Source organism: Nicotiana tomentosiformis, chromosome 8 (assembly GCF_000390325.3).
Source record: "Nicotiana tomentosiformis chromosome 8, ASM39032v3, whole genome shotgun sequence".
Classification (NCBI taxonomy): Eukaryota; Viridiplantae; Streptophyta; class Magnoliopsida; order Solanales; family Solanaceae; genus Nicotiana; species Nicotiana tomentosiformis.
The window spans coordinates 112,524,809-112,543,728 of NC_090819.1; the positions used below are offsets into that span (position 1 = coordinate 112,524,809).

At 31.7% G+C, this 18,920-nt stretch overlaps 1 protein-coding gene across 1 annotated transcript; it reads right to left on the reverse strand.

Moving 5' to 3' along the window:
- Positions 1-1,091: 1,091 nt before the first annotated feature.
- Positions 1,092-4,217, reverse strand: LOC104108918 (inositol oxygenase 2-like). Its single transcript, XM_009618069.4, has 9 exons — positions 4,058-4,217; positions 3,807-3,945; positions 3,391-3,472; positions 3,035-3,239; positions 2,254-2,366; positions 1,798-1,990; positions 1,626-1,704; positions 1,447-1,528; positions 1,092-1,330 (listed from the first exon to the last, which is right to left on the reverse strand). Exons 1-9 carry the CDS (start codon positions 4,086-4,088, stop codon positions 1,304-1,306), a joined length of 951 nt encoding a protein of 316 aa, XP_009616364.1. The 5' UTR covers positions 4,089-4,217; the 3' UTR covers positions 1,092-1,303.
- Between the last annotated feature and the right edge of the window lie 14,703 nt (positions 4,218-18,920).

The window sequence follows — 18,920 nt, forward strand, 5'->3', positions numbered from 1 at the left end:
ACATATTGGGATTTGTGTATACAAAGAAAGGAGATCTTGTTCTTGCTTCTTCTTTTTTACGTTAATGATTCGTGTTATTTGTAGATCTAGAAGAAACTAAAGATTTAACTAGGAAATCCCCACAGACTCTACCATATCTGTTTGACCCAAAAACGTAAATCTCAGTTCAAATAATTAATTCTAATTAAACATAGGTTAATCTTAGTTAATAATAATTTCTTCAAATCTTGATATCAAAGAGGTAGTTGAAAAGCATTTATGAAGAATATAATGATTCCTTGAAATACATGCCTTACAACTACCAAGAACAATATCAATATGCAAGATATTCAATAAGTGTCAATTTGGTGACAGTCACGTAATTAAGGGAAATAATTTAAGCAACAAAAAGTTGAACAAAGAAAACTTCCACCTAACAATGATTGGATGACAGATCCTCAAACAGTCGAGGATTCCTCGGATCTGGCAAGAATCTTAATGAAAAGTAAAGTCTTGTATAGAGTGAAGAATAAATCTTTTTCAAAGTGTTGTTCTTACAAGAAATGAATTTCACGTGCCTTTCCTCTCTATCTCTCTCTTCCTTCTATTTATAGGGGATCCGAAAACCCCCTAATAGTACAAATGTAAAAAATATTTACTAGAATATTCCTTTGCTGATTCCATTTTTAAAACTAGCCGTTACAGCTCTATCGTCAGTATTCAACCATGACCCTTCTCGACTCTTCGACCATGATCCTCATCGGTATTTTGACTACGGCTTTCTTAGACTTCTCGACCTCGGCTAATGTGACTTCATGACCGTCTTTAAATGGTGACTTGCGGATCCTTCTCGCAGTGTTATTTTGACTTGAATATTCTAAAGGCAGATTTGACCCATACAATATCCAAGGCCTAATTCATGGGATGACTTTTCAATTATCATCTCAATTTCATTTTTGTATTCTAGTTAGTTAGATAATTCTCATACTTTCTCCTTTTCAAAAAAAAGAAAAAACTTTATTTATTTCCTTTTCGGTAACAACAGTTTTGTATGCATAGATAATTAATAACCTGCTACTGAGAAGTTATAAAAAAGAAAGGAGATATGCATATATCCAATGCATTTATGAAGATTTCATTTATTAAAGAATTAAATAAAGAAATACATTTTCAGAAACAGAAACAGAAAAATACATGGCCAAAGCATAAACAATTTTAGTAACAGCAGTGGTGAATTTCTGGCCTATGTTTGAATATTTTACTCATTTTTATACACCTAATCCGCCACCTGGAATCCATAACTCTCTCATTACAACTAAAACAGTCACCATCTGAGCCTTGCTGGAAAATACTGCATTGCAAAGAATTGAAGGAAAAGGAAAATCCATCAGCCAATGAAAGATTTATTGAAATACATATATTATTTAAAAATTGATTTAAGTTAAAGTAGCCAATTAAAGCATTCACCTTTTCAATGAGGGAGATGTAGTATGGCTTGACCTTTTCTACATCAATTCTAACTTTGCTCTTGCTGTACAAATCGTATTTGCTGCACATATATATATAATTTTGTAAATCATCTTATAAAACTGTAATTTATACTATTCTAGAGCTATTAAAACTGGAGAAGAACATAAATTAATTACTTGAAAATCTTAAGCCACTTCATGTTCTCTCTGTCTTCCTCATTCATCAAGTGTGTGTATACTCCTGCCCTATGTAACGCTGCAATTTTTAAAAAAATTTAATTAATTAATCCCACTTCAATAAACATTGAATTACTCAAACATTAAAAAAATAAAAAAAATTAATATTTACCATAGAAAGAGTGGTAACGAATGACAAACAAAGCAGCAGAAGGAAGAGTAGTTCCATTTTCCTTTGCGACCAAATACATATAATCATCATGTCCCCATGACATAACAACGTTGTCAAGTCCACATCCTTCTTTGTATACACCATTCTTGGTGTTGTAAAGAGGGTTGTTTGTGTCTGGATTTTCCTTAAAGTACTGCATAGAAAAATGCACACGTTAATTAACGGGCAAAATACAAAATTGTCATTCTTCATTGAAACTAATTGCATTTGCTGGCCAAAAGAAATATATAATACGTATATGCATATAATATACATATATACAAATCAAATACATTCTATTGTCTATTATTTTTTATAACAGTTAAAATTATAAATTTTCTTAATTAATTAATCATGTATTTTATTTTACATTTATCAAAGGAAGACATTTTAGTAGAAAATTAAAGAAAGTTTTACCTTGTGGTGAACAATTGATTCATCAAAAGCACAACCTAATGGGAACGTATCACCAACAACAGCCCATTGAGGTAGCCCTCCAAAGCTAGGAAGAAGTAGTACTTTTCCAAGATCTGTAGTCCATATTATATTGCATTATAAGAAACATAACAAAACAAAATAAAATAAAGAAAGTAATATATGCGTATGGCATAAGTAACTCGTAAAGCAGGATCAAAAGGATATAAATGGGGTATATACTAATATGCTTAATAAAAATGTACTATAAAACAATAACAAAAGTAGGTCTTAATTGTCTTGAAAATGAATGACAACAATAGTATACTCCTAATTTATATGATATACTTATCTTTCTAATTTATCCTTAAGATTCAAATTAGAAAAGAGTTCCAAACCTTTATGCATGTACCTCTCTACAAGTGTTGCATATATAGAGGCGGAGCTAGGATTTGAACTTTATGAGTTTGGGATTATAATACTTTTAAGTTACTGGGTTCTAAATTAATAAGTTATCCATATTTATTGGAGTTTTTAATATAAAAACAGAGTTTGAACAAAAGCTAATGGATTCGGCCGAATCCGCAACTAACACTATGGCTCCGTCCGTCTACATACAAGTTCCGGCCCCAAAATACATCATTTCTTTTTTATTTATAAATAATTTAATTTGACATTACTCATTTTATCTTGTTTTAAACCATAAATTTTAATATAATTTTAAAGAATTTCGTATTTAATCAAATAGTGATATATAAATAGGGGCGGAGGGAGCAGCACATACCATGAATGAGGGCAGTCAAATGAAGCCAATCATCATTTGGATAGTCTTTTCTAATAGCCTCAGCAGTTTGCAATAAGTGCTCAATTTGGGGTTCGTCCAAGTCAGGGTCACTGTCATCCACCACATCATTCAATAGCTCACAGCATTCCCAAATACTCATTTCCACTTTGTCCAACTTCCCATATTTTTCCCTCATTTTCTTCACCTGATCAATTGGCAATTAATCATTTTCATAAATTGTTACTCATTCCACATTTACATTTTAAAAAAAGTTTTAGAATATGAAAAAAGATGATTAGAGAATTTTCTAAATAGTAATTTTTTTTTTTGGTTGAAAGGCGTTTATAAGCACTTACGTAGTCATATGTTTGGTTGATGTGTTGAACTCTATAGAATTCTTCCACTGTCTTCTGTCTCTCACTTTCTGCATTATAATCCCTGTTCAACAATTTCATAGTATTAAATTAGCCTCTTTTTATTTTCTTTTTATTTTCTTTTGTAGAAGATATTTGCATGAAACTATAAACACTAAAAAGTAATCCTATTCAAATAAGCTGTACGGGTTTTGGAGTTGCATCAGTGAATGAATGAACATAACGAGTAAAAGTAATCAACAAAATGTCGTGATAGAGTAATAAGTATTTATTCATACCATCTTTGGGTGTGACTTTTCAACGTAAAACTAGATTTAATGGATCCTATCGACATCGCATAAAAACCCAAAGAAAAAGAGAAATAAATTATACAAAAGCAAAAAATTTAATCCACATACCTAAATGATTGGCCAAATGAATTGATTTCTGGCACTTCAAATCCACCGTCACAAGACAATTGCTTTGGTACCACAAATCCACCATCCAAAATAAGCTCATTGGTATTGCATGGGATTTGTTTCTCCTCTACTTGCAAACCTGGCCAAAAAAGGATCAGAATTTAGAAAATCCCATGTAATGTGAATTATTAGTGCATAAAAAATTTCTTAAAATGTGAAAATTAAAAAAGAAAAAGAAATTTAGGACATACCAAACTCAGGCTGCTCAATGACGATAGTCATCTTCCCCAAAAAAAAAAAAAGAAATTCAAGAAAATGAAAAAAGGATAAATTTCAAGAAACGACAAAAGGCCAAAAGTGCAACTACGCAAATAACGCAAATTGCTTATGAAATTGTGTTGTGTAAAGGGGGTTGAAAATGTGGCTATTTATAGTAGGATTAAAAGTCCTTCCCTGAGAATTGAAATATTTGGAGTCCTTAAGTGAAAAACTATGGAGTCCTTAACTGAAAAATCAAAAGTTTTCCACGTCAGATAAAAATGTCCTTCACTGAGAATTGGAATATTTGGAGTCCTTAATAGAAAATCTATTGAGTCCTTAGGTGAAAATCTAAAGTCTGCAACCTAAGATGAAATAGTCCTTAAATGACAATTGGAATGTTTGGAGTCCTTACGTGAAAATCCGTAGAGTCCTTAATTGAAAATCTGAGCTTCCACAGCTATTTTATATGTTATCTCTAAAGACGCGTTGAAAGGATTATCATTCACGTGACCGTTCGTTTCACGCTTTTAAAGTGGCGCGTGCTAAGACAACCAAAAGCTGGTAAACCCAAATACTGTTGGGTACTGACCCGGATTGTCTATTTAAGGATACTATGGGGTAAAATTCAAAAATAGCCAGATTTATAAGTGGTAATTGAAAAATAATCACAGTTTCAAAATTAATCAAAATTTAGCTACTTTTCATGTAAAGATAAATTTGAACGAAAACACTGTTCAAAATTCGGAAAATATTCCAGCATAATATACTGGAGTTCGAATTTTTTACATGTGAACTTCTAGCATAATATACTGAAATTCCAGTATATTATGCTGGAACTCCAATATATTATGATGAAGTTCCAGTATAAATCACTGGAACTCCATCATAATATACTGGAGTTCCAGCATAACATACTGGTCCAGCATAATATGTTGGAAGTTCATACACAGGTGCTCCAATCTCCAGTATATTATGCTGGAACTTTCCGTGTTGCAGCAAAATAGTGGCTATTTTTCAACGACTTTGCAAATGCTGGCTATTTTTCAATTACCAGTCCAAAAACTGGCTAACCCGTGCTATTTAAAGAATACAAAGCCTCACGTTTTATTTGTAATTTTATGAGTACATCAATTTTGACACGAGAAAGAGCTGCCAAATACTGGAAGTCCATCATAATATACTAGAGTTCCAGCATAATATACTGGAACTTCAGTATATTATGCTGAAAGTTCATACACAAGTGCTCCAATCTCCATTATATTATCAGGGTGGGCCCAAGAAGATTGGTGGCCTAAAGCCAATTTTTAATTTGGGGCCTTTCAGAAGGAAAACAAAAATATCATAACATCGATGATTCATTCCGATGTTCCTACACATAGAACAACACAATTTAGCGCAATTGTCGCACAATAACTCACTTAAAACCAACAAAATATAGGGTGAGTAATGTGCTAAAAGTATAGAATTTTGGCCTAACATCAGTTGTTAATAGTTTCTTTTATAAATAATTTAGTCTCTCCTAAGATATTGTTGATCTTAGATAATAGAACCAAATTCATATAGATACCTCACTAATGATGTCACTCGTAAAATTTAAATAATGAAAAGTTTTATATTCGCGACAAGGGTTTAGGGAGAATGATTCTCTTTCTGCATTTTTTGCTCAAACGGTTACATACTACTAAATTAAAAGTTATCTTAAATTTTTATAAAATATTTTATTTTTTATTTTAACATACCCAATATATTTAGACCCTGCCTCTACAGATTGTTGTGAGATGTATTTGATCTAACTTACCTTAATTAAATATATTGGGTTTGAGTCCTGTGGTTAAAACAAATCCTGTTAAAACGTGTTCTCTCTTTTACTAGGTCTTACACGGTACGAATCTAGATTAGTCGGGGTCTCAATACAAATACGAGTAGAAAAATAAAAGAAAAATTTGGGCCCCTCAAAATTTAGGGGCCTAAAGCCTTTGCTTTAGTGGCTTGACCCTTGGGCCGCTCCTATATATTATGTTGGAACTTTCTGTATTGCAGCAAAATAGTGACTATTTTTCAATGACTTTGCAAATGCTGGTTATTTTTCAATTACCAGTCCAAAAACTGGCTAACACGTTCTATTTAAAGGATACAAAGCCTCCCGTTTTATTTGTAATTTCATGAGTACATCAATTTTGACACGAGAAAGAGCTGCCACTTGTAGGCTGGTTTGACTACAAGTAGTAATAATTTCAATATTCCAAACACTATAATAATGATCTAAACATAATAATATGAAATTTAGGTTTTAATTTGAACATATTTGAATTTGAAGTAAAATATCAAAATAGTGACACGAATTGCATTTTGAATTGAGATTTTTAAATTTGTAACTTTAGTAATATTTTTTCTTTAAGTTTGTGTCCGAATAAAATTCAACTTGCACAAATGTTTGTTTAATTTGCATGAGCTACTTTTAGCTTTAATTTTAAGTATTTGTTTTTCAATACCATCCTATATATTATCCAAATTTAGATAAAAACAAGTTAGAGAACTTGTTCGACTTGCTAATCAAAGTGTTGACAGTTGAAATTTTAAAAATAAAATTGAATTTTGAATTTTTGTAAGTAAAAATTATTTTTCCACTTGAAATATTTTTAAAGTTAGATTTTCAACTTTAAATTGAAATTGAAATAATACAAAAGAATTGTAAAACAAACATTTTTCTTTATTTGGAAAATGAAATAGTATCCACACCCCTACTATCTAGGTGCAAGAGTTATATCGGGTCATAAACTTGTATCCTGAGCTAAGATGAGAAACACGCGCTGCTACTGAAAATGGCAAAAGAATTGAAGAAGGTTAAGATGAGTCAGCTTTACGTGTATAGCAAATCCAGTAAGTGGAAAGGGTAGGACCTACTGACGCGGAACCAAGTCAGGTCCGACGAGTTATGCCATACCAAACTCTAAGGCCTGAGCTGTGAACACTGCAACTTGACGTTTCTATCCCTTCATTTTGCTTTAAAAGCGTGAATAGTCAACGGTCCATGTTTTTATGGAGAAAAAGAAATAAAACACCTTCCAGGGTATTGCCACGTCATGCCTACTATTAATCCAGCCAGATATTCGTTTAAGGAAAGCCATTTACTACTCTCTTATTTCATGCATCGTCTTGAACCGAGCAATGCGGCGTGGAGATAGAAGACCCATTGGTCGTGAACTTCTCTTCCCGGAGAAAAAGTAGACGATATTTGGAGAAGCATCACATAATTCTGTGTGAATAGTCGCAGTAATACATGGAATGCAAGAATGCAAGCGTTCTTAGAAATTGGAATGATCGAGCATAAAGCGTCTGTTGGCCCCGCTCACCCTCGCACAACGTTGTGTGCCGCCCACGAAGGCTTAAACTCACTTGTGACCGTAACTGCTTCATACCGTTGGCATTCTTACAGAGATGGTCTGATTCAAGGGAATATGCGGGTGTTTACCCGAAAAACGATACAGTTGAATTTATTCGTGGTTTCAAGACAAGTTAATTAATTTGATCCAAAAAGTAGCGAAATAACTGATGAAATATAAAATACTTAGCCTTAGAATGTATATGGAACGACAGAGCTAATGAGTCCGGGAACAAAATTTTCGGACATAACAATGATAAGATCAAAAGCAAGAGAATAAAATTATATTAAAATATTGTATAGAATGTAGTGTAAGTTAGCTAGAAAATTTGTCCCCCTTCAATGATAACAGAGCCCACTATTTATAGTTATGTCTAGGAAAGGAGGTCTTAGGATCATGCTCTTCTTTAAGGTCAATTATGAGGGTCATTGATGAAGATGTAACGTTAGACATAAATGCCAAATTTCTTGTAATGGGCCATCATCCTTAATGCTGCAAAATATTTCGTATTAAATGTTACTGGTCGCAAAGCATTTAATACTCCTTTTATAATCGTTATTCCTTTCGGTGACAAGCGGAATAGCTATGTTCCGTTCCACGTATCCTTCCTTTAAGCGGCCACGTGTCATGTCTTATTTTTTCCTATACAGTGGGTTATGTGAATAAATTTTTTAAAATAAGTTTATATCTGTATAGGTCAAAATCCGTCCTAAAATATTTATGGTACAGCGTTAAGGAAAGAATCAATCGAGGTCGGCCAGGGAACGACGAGGTTCGTGGTAAAGATGGCAACAATGGCCGAGGTTGAGCATCGTTGACAGAACAACAACGTCTAGTTTTTGAAATAGGATATTAAAGAAAATATTCTAGTGAATATTCCCTACACTTGTACTACTAGGGCTTGTTAGATACATGTCTCAAATAAATAGGAAAGAGGGATGGAAAAAGGGAAGGCGATATTCACTTGATAAGAACACCTTTCAGAAGAAGATTCTCTTTATTGTAAAGACACAAATACTACATTTTTATCAAGATTCTTACTCATATTATTCCACACTTTTACACCAGATCCGAGAATAGTTCGAACAAACCTTGGATTTATCTGTCATTCATCATTGTCAGCAAGAACATTCGTCCAATCTATCCTTTATTGGGTGAATCATTCCTCCTATTTACTTAAATTCCATTTATTGCTAGTTATATTCTCATTATTGCTCATTCTTTACGAACGGGTTGTGCTCATCATTGCCAACACTTCATTGGATCTGTCACATCTCACACACGTTTTCAAGATTCGAATTTCGAGTTATTATCATTAACTAGATTAAACCCGTTATTACATAAATTTAATAATTTAGCTGAAAATTATACTTTTTGGTCAAACAATATCGTGTTTGATTGAAAGTACCATACCAAAATTTAGACATAACTTATCTCAAATAAAATGTGAGATAAGTCATTCAAATTTTAATCTTAGTTATAGTTTTAGAATTATTATAATCTGAAAGTATTCTATTTTTTAAAACCAAAGGGATCCCTAAATGTACGATAATCGACTCCAACTTGCAATTTCCACTACGTAATTAATTATAAGGCATGGGGTTGAGTGTTGACCAATCAAGAACTCTCATGCTCAGAGGATGAAAGTAGCAGAAATGAGGATACTGAGTTGGATGTGTGGGTATACCAGGAGAGATAAGATTAGGAACGAAGTTATTATGGACAAAGTGGGAGTGGCCCCCGTGGAGGACAAGATGTGGGAGTTGAGGCTGAGATGATTCGGGCACGTGCAGAGGAGGAGTATGGATGCTCCTGTTAGGGGGTTGAGAGGCTGGCCGTGGCGGGGCTGAGAAGGGATAGAGGAAGGCCGAAGAAGTATTGGGGAGAGGTGATTAGGCAGGATATGACGCTACTTCAGGTAGCTGAGAACATGACCCAGGATAGAAAGGTGTGGAGGTCAAAGATTAGGGTAGTTGGCTAGTAGGTAGTCGAGAGTTCCCCGTTCATTTGTAGTAGTATTAGTAGCTCCCTTGTTTTTTTTTTTTCATATTCTTTGACCTCTAGTATTTGCTTATTGTTTCGTTCGCTCGTATTTTCCAGTTTGTTACTATTTGATGCTATTTTTTCTTTTACTCGTTGTTGTTGTTGTTACTGTACTTATTTTTTTTCCTTTCCCTTATCGTCTTTTGTCCCCCTATTCTTTATTTTTTCTTCCTTTTTCTTCTTCGTCTTCTTCCTTTCTCTCTTTTCACTTTTTTTTTGAGCCGAGAGTCTATCGGAAATAACCTCTCTACCTCGACAGATAGGGGTAAGGTCTGGGTACACACTATCCTCCACATACCACTTGTGAGATTATACTGAATATGTTGTTTAATTAATTATAAGGCAGCCGCCATTGACAATACTCTTTTTATACAAGTAACCGATCGACATCTTTGCGTCGTGTCATGGACAAACTTTTGTTGAGCTTCTCACTTTTGAATGTGAGACTGAGAACCGATTAAATAATCCGTAGTTGATCTTTTCGTTGTCTTTTTTCCTTGGTTCATTACATCAGCAAATAAGATATCTTTTTCCAACATGAAAAATACAATATTATCACTTTTCTTGACTCAATTTTAATAATCTGCAACTTGATGTATCAATACAATATCAAAAGTCTATCATGGCATTTTTTTGTTATATATACTATAGAATTGTGTGTCCCATTCATTTGAATTTATAAATATTTTAACAAAACCCTCATTTATTAACATATACAAATTCAGGATTCATTTAATATTTTGAGCTTTTTAAGGATTTTGATTCAAAACTTAATATTTATGAAACTTTTTGCAATAGGATTTTTCATATCATCACATGTGTATTAAAAACTCGTTGAGGGATATTTCAAGTGAAATAATAGTTTTATTACAAAACTTTAACATATTTGTCAAATGAAAATCATATCTAACACAACCGTTAAATTGTGTTTTGTACACAAATTTTACTTGAAAGAAGGTGCACATCTTAGTTTACTTGGAATACTCGTCAAACATGTTTATCGATATATATTTCACAAATACTAGAAGCACTACATTCAGTATTTGCAATATAATTATAGTGATATCCAAACCATTACGCAAATTGCAAATATTGAACGTCACATTTTGCAAATGATAGACTATTATTTATGGCCGAGCATCTTGGATTAGATGTTTATTAGTATATTTTAATTAACGTGTATATACCAAACTAATAAAAATATGATACATAGTATATATCTTTTACATAATATTTTATCACTTAAACATGGTCACGGTCAATCTATATACATTATCACATGAATTTATCACCTTAACAATGATAAATTTCTACTATTATAGATGTATCATGTGCTGCCTTTTCGTATTGGCCGATGTTTCATTTGGCCACGCGGCATAAGTTGCTAGGTGTAGATTTTAGGTCCCATGTTCTTTATAAGTATGAAGTACTATAATTTGTATTGGAGATGCTAATGTTGTGCTCCAGTAATTCCAAATCTATCATTGTAAGTTGGATTTTTCCTTGCAAATATGTATAAGATTGTAAGGTGGTTGTGTAGTTGAAAACAAGTAATCAAAAAAGAGTCATGTCTTAATGTTATACCTATTCTCCTCAATCAAAAAGCATTCAACTTTTGATGTAATAAAATCTCTATTTTTTCAATTTCACTAGTGGCTCAAAAAGTATTGCTTTGTTAATTGGAATTGAGCTATCATCTGTTTTTGAAGTACTCCAAATTCCGATTTTGTTTTTATTCCCTTTATATCGAGTTCAAGCTCAAGTGGAAAAGAATGACATTCATGATTGGTGGAGGAAACTTTAACGTTTTTACTAACTAAACCTCATTTTCATTTCGTTTTTCTAGCGATTAATCAAATGTCATTTCCCATATGATTAGTTTGATTATTAATTGGCACCACGTAACAACATATAATAGGAATTGACATATTTTTGGCTTTAGATTAAATTGGCAAAGGGAGTCCCAAAAAATTTGGTATTGTATAGCCAAATCTAAAAAAAAAACCTACTTCCCTACTTATTCTCCCCCGATAATCCCCGGAGTCCCAAAAAATTTGGTATTGTATAGCCAAATCTAAAAAAAAACCCTACTTCCCTACTTATTCTCCCCCGATAATCCCCTCTCTGCCTCTCTTTGTCGTCTCCCTCTTCCTCTCTTTCCACATATTTTTTCTTCTGTCTCTCCACTCTCAATGAATTAAAGTTTCACTTCAGTTGCAAGGACAAGCCTTTGCAAGATAGTATTAGAATAGGTATTGATATGTCAGAACAAAAGCATAAATATAGTGATTCAAACGGGATCTAATTTGTTTTTCCATGAATTGCTGAGTCTGTGCAAAGTATTTAAAAAGGAGTTAAACTTCATGTTACATTAAAATTCCAAAGTATCGAAAGCAAAAAAAAAAAAAGAAAAGGATAAAGGGGTTGTTGATTGTCGCTATTGCGGCATCGAATTTGGATGGAGATTTGCTTTTCTCCATTAGGTTTCACCTGCTAGAATGGAGTATTAAAATACCATTTTTTTTAAAAGCATTTTATCAATTCAGAACAACATATTGATAGGTTTCATGATATATACATCCTTTTTTCCAAAATTGGCATTAGCCAAAACTTCATTCTTTTTTTTCTTTTTTTTTTAAATAAAAAAATAGATCTAATTCTCATTTTGTATATCAATATATCTCTAGCATATATATTTATGTATATCCATAAAAAATTATGTGTTATACACTCATGAAATATACAAAGAAAAAAAAATATATTTTATTACATTTTGATATACAAAAAAATTGATATACATTTTGATATACACAAAGAAAAAAATAACTTGTAATATATATTTTGGTATACACATTATTTGATGTGTTATACAATGCAATTATAAATAATACAATTATTTTTGTTATGATATACATTGATATAGAGACAAAAATAAATTTTAAATAATTCTATTTATAATTTTATATTTTAGATATACAAAAAATAAAAATAAAATTTTAATATACTTTTTTATATATATAAAGAAGGAAAATAAAGTTGTGATATACATTTTGATACACACATTACTGTATGATATATATATTTATGGGCTACTTGATGTCAATATCTATAACCAGGGCTATTTTTTGATAATTATGTGAGTACATTGTCACACCGTGCCAAAATCCCAAACCTACCATTTGTGATATTGTTTTGTCTATTTGGATCGAGAAGGAAAATAAAAGCCTTTTATTGTCCATAGATACCTTTATACATCTCAAATGCTACATGCAATTTGTCATAAGCCCACCCACTAAGGACTATTAAAGCCTGACATCCTCACAAGTCACAACGAACACTAAAATTTGGGCTAAAGCCCTAATTCTAGGAGGAATTTTTATATTCTTATACACTATTTGAGGGTGTTTGGATTGGCTTTTAATGTATACATAGAGGGTGTTTGGATTGGCTTTTAAGATGGCCAAATCCGCTTTTAAGCATTTTTTAGTTTTTTTCAATGTTTGGCAAAGTCATAAAGTGCTTAAAACAAGCCAAAAGAAATAAACTTATTGCTTTTTGGCTTAAAAGTTATTTCTGCTAAAAGCCACTTTTTTTAGGGAAACTACCGGCTATGTCCATTTATAAGTAGCTCATTATAAAAATTGGCCAATTCAAAATATTACTAATATTAGCCAAATATTACTATATAAGCCAATTAGCTATTTGTAACAAAAAAGTCAAATTTTTGCTTTCTTTTGAGTGGGTGTTATTAGAATAGATTGGGTATATCTTAAGGAGCTTGAATCTCAATTTTGGGATGATTTGGTGAAGTTTTGAGGTGGTTTGAATTGAAAATTCGAAGTAAAAACTGAACATAAAAAAATAATATGTGTATCACACTGTGTATCATTTGTGTATCACATAGGTATCATATTTATATCAATTGTGTATCACATGTATATCCATGTATACCTGTGTGTGAGATACATGCGTGATACATGTGTCGCGGAAGAATTTTTTGAACTCAATTTAATTACGAATTTTGATGACAAAACTAGTCCAAATCACCTCCAATCTTCCTCAAATTTTGTATATTGACTTATCTATATGTTTTCAATGAATTTCAACTATACCCATTGAAAATGTTCCTTTTTTGCTTAGATTTTTGGAATATTGTATATATTTTTTTTTTGTATTTTATCACCTTATTTGCTACCTCATCCGTGAAATTTCCTTTACGTCTTGCATCTAATGTTGCTAATCATGCTTAAAAATATGAAAGAAGATTTTTGCACGTGATTCTTTGAGAGAAAGAACTTTATTTATTTGGTTTTTCAATTTTTATATGTGCTTGGCTAGTTTTAGTAAGTCTATAACTAATGGCTAGATGTTGATAAGTTGAGACTTATTTGGGACATTTGTGTAAGTTTTTCCTTTTTTTAAGTCAATCCAGACGGGATGATAGATTATCTACGTTCAAATCAAACTTCGAACTATACGATTGGAAAATACTCACAGTAGCAAAGAGTTGAGTCCACAAGTGCTAATACAATTTCCAAACATCGAACTTTGTCATAAGTTTTAAACTGTTGAGATTAGTTGAATAATTAGAGGCACAGAATATTGTGTGGCAACTCCTTACTAAAGTAAACTTGTAGTCGTAAAAAAAGCTCGATCTATATTTAAATGTTTTGACGTTTGTAAATGTTTCAGTAACAAAACCTGTTAGTTTGCTACTGGGGTAAAGCTCACAATCCGACGTCCCTTTCATTTTTTGCTAATGAAAGGAACCAAACTTTAAGAGAAAATTTCCTAAGATTTGGATAATTGTGAATTCCACTTTAGTCAAAACAACTAAATACGTTGTTGAATACGACGTTCAACGATGGCTATCCCATGCCTTGTCTTTATCACTTTGATTACTTTTGTGAGTTTGTCATATTCTACACATCAAAGCAACTTAGCCTGAAAAAAGAAAAAGACTAATTACTAGTATGTTATTGTCTCCTAGCGTACTGATCAAACATAATTGATATGCCTTCTATTCACAATTTCAATTTAATTTTCATGGTATTATTGAATTCGTTGCATAATTATCTTTAAACTATTAGTTTATTCTATTACCAACATGTTAAAACGGCGTAATCACTAGTAAAATCAACTGGTTAACAGATATTCGCAAATTTTAATATTTTCAGATATGTTTGCCAATCAGGAAAATACATAGTTAGAAGATTAACTTTATTTCAGCCTGTAGAAAATAGTTTACCAGTTCTTAGAATATCTTAAGGTTTGACACAGTTAATACTTAATAGGAAAGAATTAAACCAATTAAGTTATATTCCCTCCGATCTACTTTGTTTGACACTAATTTCTTACTAGTGTGTTTCAAAATAGATTAATTGCACATTCTTATATTTTCTAAATGAGAAATTTTTATAATCACGTAAATATCATGGTATATATATTTAAAATCACAAATTTCAAAAATCTTATAGCAACTTAATATTATACTCTAGCATACTTAAGACTGTAAATTTAAATCTTTCTTTTTTTATTAAATTTTGTATCAAGTCAACCTAACAAAGAATGTGATGCGAAGTAAATAATAGATTCAAGCTCATAATATTACAGTTTGAATTATTACATATTGAATCGAGGGAATATGTTTCCCTCCTAAACTCGCCCGACATGTGAATTCTAACTATTAATAAGAGGGAATAAGCACACACACGAGGTCAACATGCATGCACCTCAAAGAGGGTTTTGGTAAATTCAATTAAAATGGAGCAATGTAATTGGCCGAAAAGGTATCTTACTTGTAGCTTCCATATAAATCTTTGGGTGACTTGACGAAATTGCCCATTGCTTATCTCATCATACATCACCATAGTTTCCAAAAGATATGTGGGTCCCATATGAATTTTGTTTTACACGTTTCTATCATTTTGCATATAGCTCTTTATATTGTACAACTAATTGAAGGAATGGGGCCCATTTAAAGTTCTTATTCATATGTGACTAATGCTGCTTTGATTACTAGCGGGTGTAGTCTTATACTGTTATCTATACGTAAAAATTAGTACTCCATTTGATTTGAAGTACTGTAATTTAGGACCCATTTTGTCATAAATTATGCTAAAATAAATTTAAATTTTATTTGGCAAATACATATTTGGTCATAAATTTTACTTATTTTTTGGCCAAATCCCAAATCCCAAAATATCATTATTATATTTTTAAAAATTTGCCCCAAAATTTTTATTTTATAAAAAAGCCCACCATATATTATTTTGTAACAATGTTACTTCGTCTTCTCGGTCATGTGATAGTGTATCATGTAGTTCATTATAAAAATAATAATTTTGTATCAAATTTATTTATGTTCAGGACTATGATTTGCGATAATATAATGAATGTTATTGATAATGGTATTGTTGGGTATTTGTGATAGTTTTTAGAACTTGTGGGTATAAGTCATATTTCATATTTTTCCAAACCAAACTTCACCCAAAACAGATGTCCAAACACATTTTCATCTTCAAACCAAACTTCACCCAAATCAGATTTTTCTGAATAAATTTGGGAATCTATGGTCAAATGCTAACTTAATTTGAGTGCACTAAATGTGAATTAAAAGTGGAAAATTACTGAACTACATAAAAATATTTAGAATTCTAATGATGTTTATATATATATATATATATATATATAAAATTTAGGTTATCATCTTTTACGTCGAATACTTTTGTTTAGAGAAAATAGTATAAAAACATACAAAGAGAGTACTTGAATGAGAAAAAAATAATAGAATATTTAGCAATATGTATGAGTTTAACATAAATATCTTAAGGTTAAGATTATATTATTAATAGTTTTTATTCATTTACAGTTGTATAGAGAGAATGATTAATTAATGTGAATTTCATTTAGGACATCATCAGAAAAGGTGGAAAAAGAATTATTTGAAGTTGGAATTTCATAAAATTTAACTTCCGCCTTCTCGCAAATTTATAAGTATCATGTCTAGCTTATACTTTGGGCGCATGTAGTCTCGAATTTTTCCTTCTCAAACGTGAACTTCATAGTAAAAATAAATATATTTTTTTGTAGTTTCTTTTTAATTAAAACTCATATGTCTTTCCGTCATAATTATAAAGAAAAATATATCTAACTTCAGCATATTTACTTTTAAAATCGTATAAAATAAAATTAAGGTCCCTTCTTTTTTGTAAACAAGGGAAGCTTATGATTTTAAATTAAAATTGATCTTTCATTTCTATCACTGTAAACTAATATTAACTTTAGCAATACCCATCTCTCAAAATCTTATAAAAATAAAATAGTAGAGCAAAATAGAGTCCAACTTTACGTGAAAAAGAAAAATAAGTAATGACCTTGCTTGTAAAGTTATTTTCCTAATTAATATTTAAATAACTTTAAAATGTGTGTGTGTGTATATATATATATATATATATATATATATATATATATATATATATATATATATATATATATATATATATATATATACATACTTTTGAGGCATTACTAACGTCTTACCAGTAAATTTAGCAGCTTTCATGGACTTCCCTATGATCGAAAATACGTTTTATTTGAGCTAAATTAATTTAGCAAAAGTAATTATGACTTTGAAAAATAAAGAAGGCATTAACTAGTATTTTTTCAAATTATCCTTGAACCAATAAATGATCTACAAAATATGAGTATATAAAAAGAGTAATTTAAGAAGATATAAAGGATAACTTAGTTAAATAACACCTATATTAATGCTATTAAATAATTCTCTTGATGCATGTGTCAAAAACTTAGAAGCCTTTATTTTGAACGAAAGGTAGCATCGTCTAATAAATTATCCATACTATTTTAATAACTTGATATTTTAAGTAAACTTTTATGTTATCAGTGCATATAAAGTAAGAAAAAAATGTACACATACTAATTAACACAACCTAATGTGATGACCCAAAATATCATTTTTAAATTTAATAAGTAATTCTGTGTTATAAGACCTCGAAAAGAACCATGTATTATTCTTCGACTTGCGTGCACAGTCCGTAAAATTTTTCGAAAAGTTTTCATGTGAAAAACAGATTATAATGTGAAATAGAGCTTTAAAACTCAACTGAGTTGACTTTGGTCAACATTTTTAGCAAACGGACCCGAATAAGTATTTTGACAATTTCGGTAGGTCCGTATCGTGATTTGGGACTTGGGCGTATGGCCGAAATCGAATTCCGAGGTCCCTAGCCCGAGATATGAAATTTTGATGAAACATTAAAAGCTTGAAAGCTTAATGATTTTTAAGAAATTACTGATGTTGGATTTATTGACCTCGGGTCCGTATTTTGGTTCTGGATCCCAGTATAGGTCCACTATAATATTTATGACTTGTCTGCCGAATTTGGTGAGAATCGGAGTTGATTTGACGTGATTCAGACGTTCGGTTGTAAAAATATAAGTTTTAAAATTTTCTTGAAAATTTCCTTTGATTTGGTGTCTGATTCGTAGTTCTAGGTGTTATTTTGGCGATTTGATTGCGCGAGTAAGTTCGTATGATATTTTAGGACTTGTGTTCATATTTGGTTTGGAGCCTCGAGGGCTCGGGTGAGTTTCGGATAGGTTACGGGATGATTTTGAACTTAAAAAATCTGGGTTTTGAGCTTCTGCTGTCATCTTGTGCATTGTGCTTCGTGATCGCGAAGCCATTCCTGCGATCGCGAAGAGTAAATTATAAGTAGTGAGTTTTACCCTTCGCATTCGCGAAGATAGGCACGCGATCGCGGAAGGTAAGCTCCCAGTACACTGCGAACGCAAGGGACCAGATGCGATCGCGTAGAAGGAAGGAAGGCAGGAGCTAGGCACGTCAATTATGCTTCACGATCGCATGAGCATTTACGCGATCACATAAGGCTGGAAAAATGTACTCCGCGATCGCATGAGCATTTATGCGATCGCATAAGGCTGGAAAAATGTACTTCGCGATCGCATGAGTATTTACGCAATCGCGTAGAGTTAAAAGTCTAGGCAGCCAAAATATACTTCGCGATCGCGAAGCCATTCCCGCGATCGCAAAGAGTAAAATGAACCTGGGCAAGAGTTGTTATATGCGATCGCAAACGAATTTCCGCGATCGCGATGAGTAAAAACCCCAGAAACAGAACTTAAGTTCTGGAAATGGGGTTTCAACCCCTTTTCTACTCTTTTCATTTTTGAGCTTGGGTAAGGCAATTGTTGGCGATTTTTAGGGGAAAACATTGGGGTAAGTGTTCCTTATCCTATATTGATTATATTTCATGATTTCATACTCATTTATATCATGAATCCGTGAATTTATGGAAGAAAAATCAGATTTTTATAAAATCTTCCAAAAACGAAAAATTAAAATTTGAAGGTCCATTTGATATCGGAATTGGACAATTTTTGT

What these genes read in the sequence shown, in the direction of transcription:
- LOC104108918 (XM_009618069.4), bottom strand. Translation starts at nt 4,088, where the DNA reads ATGACTATCGTCATTGAGCAGCCTGAGTTTG. An exon ending in CATTGAGCAGCCTGAGTTTG is followed by an intron (nt 3,946 to 4,057) that starts GTATGTCCTAAA and finishes TTTTTTGGCCAG; the next exon opens with GTTTGCAAGTAGAGGAGAAA. An exon ending in TCATTTGGCCAATCATTTAG is followed by an intron (nt 3,473 to 3,806) that starts GTATGTGGATTA and finishes ATTGTTGAACAG; the next exon opens with GGATTATAATGCAGAAAGTG.